Source organism: Terrapene carolina, unplaced genomic scaffold (assembly GCF_002925995.2).
Source record: "Terrapene carolina triunguis isolate 2854851 unplaced genomic scaffold, T_m_triunguis-2.0 Scaffold837, whole genome shotgun sequence".
NCBI classification, from domain to species: domain Eukaryota; kingdom Metazoa; phylum Chordata; order Testudines; family Emydidae; genus Terrapene; species Terrapene triunguis.
Window position 1 is genome coordinate 102,155 of NW_020665188.1, and position 5,297 is coordinate 107,451.

At 48.5% G+C, this 5,297-nt stretch overlaps 1 protein-coding gene across 2 annotated transcripts in view; it reads right to left on the bottom strand.

The window, feature by feature from the left end:
• Positions 1-4,912, bottom strand: part of ETV5 (ETS variant 5) — a 37,221-nt gene extending 32,309 nt beyond the window's left edge. Inside the window, exons 1-5 of one of the 2 annotated variants that reach the window (XM_024206352.2) lie at positions 4,847-4,912; positions 2,416-2,564; positions 2,188-2,272; positions 2,021-2,068; positions 1,873-1,923 (exon numbers count right to left, since the gene is read on the bottom strand). In XM_024206352.2, the coding sequence (XP_024062120.2) occupies positions 1,873-1,923; positions 2,021-2,068; positions 2,188-2,272; positions 2,416-2,460 (229 nt within the window). In that variant the 5' untranslated portion in view covers positions 2,461-2,564; positions 4,847-4,912. Of the gene's footprint in view, positions 1-1,872; positions 1,924-2,020; positions 2,069-2,187; positions 2,276-2,415; positions 2,565-4,846 lie in introns of both variants that reach the window. The other variant, XM_024206351.2, reaches the window with a different exon arrangement.
• Between the last annotated feature and the right edge of the window lie 385 nt (positions 4,913-5,297).

The following is a 5,297-nucleotide window of genomic DNA, read 5'->3' on the forward strand; positions in this document are numbered from 1 at the left end:
AACAAGCCAGCACTGGCTGCTACCAGCCTTGCCGGCAGTGTGATAGTGCACCCCCAACTCACTGCTTCCTCTGCAGGTTGTGTGTCCCCCTCCCTATTTTCTCCTCCCCATCAGGCCGCAGAAAGCCTTGCAGAACCCCAACGCGGGCTCAGGTCCTGCAGGTTGCTACTTGCAGGACTCTTCTTAAGGAGGTGGGAGGCAATTCTATGGTTTCTCCAAACCTCTCACTTCAATTCAAGTTTAGGCACCAGTGCAGCAAGCTGCTCTGAGCAGGCACAGGTTTTCCCCAGGGCAGGACAGATTATGGCACATAGTGTAGCCCCCCCGCCTTCCACCACTTCTTCCTCCTCTACCCTTTGCATCAGGTGCTCTAGGTTTCAAGGGCAGGAGGATGAACTGCCTTAGCCTAAGAAAAAAATGTTCAAATTCTTTTAGTGCTGCTACGCCATAAAACCAAGATGTCAATTTGGAGTTACCTGGACAGCCTCATTTCAACACAAACTCCTCTTTACTCAGCTTGTTTCAGTTAAGTTATCTTCTGCAGCAGCAGAACACATTTTAGCCACCCAAGCCACAGACAAGCCTCTTCGACCCGAAAGCTTATGTCTCTCGGCTCACTCCGAAAACCCCGGCGACCAGGAGTGGCCATTTCGGCTCTCTCTAAACTCCTCAGGTTACACAGGAATAAGACTGCCGAGAGGCATTTGAAAGAACCTCTGCCAAAAGAGTCACCCTCCCACACACACTGCAGTTTATACTGCTCCAGGCAAGAACTGGAAGGGCTGGGCTAGAATGTCAACACAGACCTGTGTTTCTGACTCCAGGTCTGCCTTTTATCTCCAGGCAGAGAGAGAGAAGGAGAGAGAGAGAGAGAGAGTGTAAAACATGTTGGTTGTCTGGAGCAGTTTCATGGCAAGCATCCCACTCGCTTAGAAGTAATCAAAGAGCAATAATTAACATGCATTTACTGTAGCATAAGATACTCTGCTGCATGCTGTGACAAAGTTTCAGCAAAGAATCTGTTCCACTGCAGGCTAAATTTGATTTCCTCTACGTTCTGTAGCAGTATGATTTAGTACAAAGGCCTATTAATAAAGACCAAGCTGGTATTTATGTTTGCAGTTAACAATCCAAGAACATCCTGCTTTTATTTAGCCTCTAATGCCAGCATGGTCAGTCCAAAATACACATAGGGAGAACATACAGACACAAGCAGCTTGCTGCATATAAAGGGGAAAAAATAGGAGCTCTAACTGGCTCAGGTGTTTTCTATCATCACTGTGACTAAGGAACAATTCTCTTTCTGATGCAATTCACAAGGGACTGCATTTTCATCAATCTTCTCTTAAACATGCCTGCTTGCCAGTGACTAATGCTCCCTGATGCTGCTCAGCACAGCTCGAGTTTCACCAGTCAGCTTTGCCCTTGACAGCCTCACTAGGCTACAACTAGAAAAGCTCCAAGGCCATCACAGAGAGATGTTAGCTATCCAAGTAGCACTGCACCTGTGTTCCTAGCAAATTGATTTTAAAAGCTATTGTATTATGGACAATCAATCAGAGGGTGTTCAAAAGAATCCCAGAGATCCAAGTTCACAGATGGTAAAATAGCTTTGTAAAGATATTTAGTCAAGACAGAATACTTGGTTCCTCAAGATGAGGTTAGCCTATATTTCCAAAACCATGCAAGTCTGCATGCTACCTTCTTCTTAACCCTAATGAGTTACATGAGTTAGTGCAGAAAACAACTATATTTACATTGTTGTAATAAGGGAACAACTCAATGCAGCATCGAATTTTGCATAACATTTATCACATCAGAGAATCAAAGAACTTCACAGCAAAACACACAAGAAGCTATGGAGTTACTTACAGTTATCAGACTGAAAATCTGGGACAAACTGTTCATCATCAGGAACTTGGGCTGGAAAAAAAAGGGGGTTGTAAAATAGTTTAGTCGCTCCAAATACATGTGCATTAGAAAATGTGCTGGAAAAAAAGGGGCAGAGATGAAGACTTGCCTTCAGCTAACCAAGCCTCCTGAAGCTGGCTGAGATCCTGGAACAGTTCTGGAACAGAAGAAAAGAATTGTGTAGAACAGTTACAAAAAGGTTCAACTTTTATGGAGAAAAGAGGTAGTAGTGACAACTTAAACTGAATCTTAATGAAGAGGGGGAAACTTAACTACCTTCGGAATCATGTGCCAGGTCAGTGTCCAAAAACTTCCTTTTTCTGTCAGTCACTGGCCGGCCTCGACATTCCTCTGTGCAAGACTGCTGAAAGAGAGACCACATATTGCCATGAAGGACACAGCAAGCTTACCGGAGACAGCACACGCTAGACAAAGGAAGAGAAATCTTACGGTAAGAGATGAAGAACAAAAAGTGCTTGGGAGGCAGAGACAAACAAGACTTACCCCTGGGACCATGAAAGGGACTTGCTGATCATAAAAGCCATCCATTGTGCTTCCAATATCTTTAGTATCCCCTTAAATGTTTTCAGCATTGAAGCCAATTCCAGAGAAAGAGGGTTTTCTTCAAAGTACCTACTATGGCAGATTGAACACTAAGGAACAAAAAAAGACGCAAAGCATCAAGATCTGCCTTTAAGCCTGAACAGACTTCCCCCTTCTCTAATGGCATGGAAAGAACACTGCCTGCGAGCTTTAAAGATTAACTGCTGGGCTCAATTAACTCACACCAAACACACTATGTTTAAAGACTAATCCATTTATTCTCTGATATTTTCTCCCCTTACCAATTAACTTGCTATGATTGATCATTTTCATTCACAAGTTTCTCCTCTATAACCTAACTTCTTGCTTGAACAGAGAGGTCATAACCTTTAGTTTGTGATGTCACAGAGTTACTATGGAAACTGCTGTGACATCACTAATGATTGATTACAACTGCTTAAAAGCAAACATATGGGCAAAGGCGTGGATTACAAGAGAGAGATCATATTGCCCAGAGTACAAATATTTTTTCTCTACATGGCTAAAAGATAGCTATAAATAGCAACAAGTCCATGGAAAGTAAGTCCCGGTTTACTTAACAAATATGGAAGAGCTAATCTATCTAAAGACAACAGAAAATAAAGTTTAACTCTTCTGGGTACTGCCAGGGAAAGAGATAGAATACTTCTCTAGGGGCCATTTTAAAATAATGAAAATCATTGTTTTAAGAAAAGCATTTGGCTTCCCAAGCCCATCATATGTTTGAGAAGTTAAACACCCAGTAACAAAAAGCAAACATTTTCTATATGTTTAGTTGACACTGAAGTCTACATGAAGTGGAAAATCACTACTCCCCCGTGCTGTTGATGCAACTCTTGCCATTCCAGAAGCCAGACTATTGTAAATTAATCAAAGAGCAACTTTCACTTCATTGCTTTTTTAAAACATTGAGTAGTTTTGGTGTGAAATGGAGTGCAGGATTGTTGTGCCGCTACAATTGCAATAGGTTTTTTTAAAAAAGCATCCAAGCCTATAAGTATATAAGCCTTCTACTTCTTCTCTCCATAAACAGAAATAAGGAATTTAGTATTTAAATATTTAGCAGGAAGAGGAAAAATGCACACCACCAGTTTCATAACACCTAGGAGGGGAGGGACCTTTCCAGCTTCCATACCCAAGCAGTATTGTGTGTTACAGACTAAAGCCTGCTCTTAAAATGTCAGAGTCCTGCTCCAACACTCAGCAGTGCAGGAAAGAATGCAAAGGAGATGCCTCGAGTCCAAAAATCCTTCCCAAGTAGTGGTTGGGTCCAGTTTTTCAATAACAATAGCATTTTTAGAGGGCTCTAGACCTCGTGTATTTAACTGGGCCTGTAGTTAAGCCACTTCCTCGCCTGTTCCTTTCCCTGTGCCCCCAGGAAAGCTTTAACACAGTCAAACAATAAAATTAGCATCCCCTCCCCCACAACACAAATCTGGCTTTAGCTTTATGAATGGAAGAGGGAGCAGCAGCAGGTAGAGTGTAACTGGATCCCCAGCGCAGGGCCCCATTCACAAAACAAGGCACACACTTCCCAGCTTTCCCCATTCATGAAACTCCTTCAGATGCGCCCCCCGCCCCCACAGCCTCGGGAGAGACAGCCCCCACCCCCGCGGTTTGAGGGGAAACTTAATGCTTCATTCACAAATCGCCCACATTCGTAGAACTCTGAGCAGCCGCGGCCAAGCTTAGCCATTCCGCCCGGCAGCCCTGAGCTAGAGCAGGCTGCCGCGCGCCCCTACACTCCAGCCCCATCCACCTGCTCCCGCCCCCAACATCTTGTGCACCTCAAAGCCTGCCCCCCGCACCCCATGAACCTCACATCCATCACCTGCACGGCGATACTAACACCGCCTGCGCACCCTCCTGTACCCCAAACATGCATACCCCTGGCACCCCCAAACTCATGTCTCGCACGCTAGATATCCCCAGCTCCAACCGCCTGCACCCCAACCCCCCGCGCCTGCACCCCCACACCTCCAAGCTCCGCGCGACCCCGCATGCACTTCCCATACCCTGGTCCCCCAAGCCCGTCACCTGCAGGGGCACCCCACCCCTGCACCCCATTCCCGCGCACCCCCTCCAGCACCCCCGAGCCCCGCGCGCACCCCGCTTACACTCCCCCAAGCCCCGCGCGCCCCTCGCGCTCCCCGCCTGCACCCAAAACCCCTCTCGCTCCTTCCCAAGCCCCGTGCGCCCCCTCCTGCACCCCTATTTCCGTGCGCCCCTCCCCGCCTGCCCCCCCATACCCGCGCGCCCACCACCTCTTGCGCCAGCCCGAGCCCCGTGCGCTCCCCGGCCGCGCAGCCCCCTCCCCCAGGAAGGCTGCGGCCTCACCCCGACCCGCACTCACCGGGTCCCGTAGCCCCTCGCAGCCGCCGCGGAGTCGCTCGGAGCCGGAGTCTTTCGGCTGCCAGAGCCCGAGCGGCCTCCCGAGCCCGCCCACCCGTCCCCATTGGCCCACAGCCTCTCCAGGAGCCGTCAATCACTGCTTGTTTACCCTTTCCGCCGCCCAATGGCGCGCGTCCCTGCGGCGCCGCCCATTCTGATTGGTCCCAGTGGCCCAGCGGCGCGTTCTGTGCCCGCCTCTTCCAAGCGCTAATATACATAATTTATTCTCCGGGGAGTGGCAGCCAATCGGCACGGCCTAATTTGCATAATGATTGCAAGGACGTTTTTCATTCATAAAAAAACGCGTCCTGAGGGGGAGGTCGAGCGAGGGAAGGATTTAAAGAGACCGCGCCTCGCCGAGCGGCCAGGCTCCCACCGCGAGCGCGGTGTCCCGTGCCAGGCCGGCGCGCCGC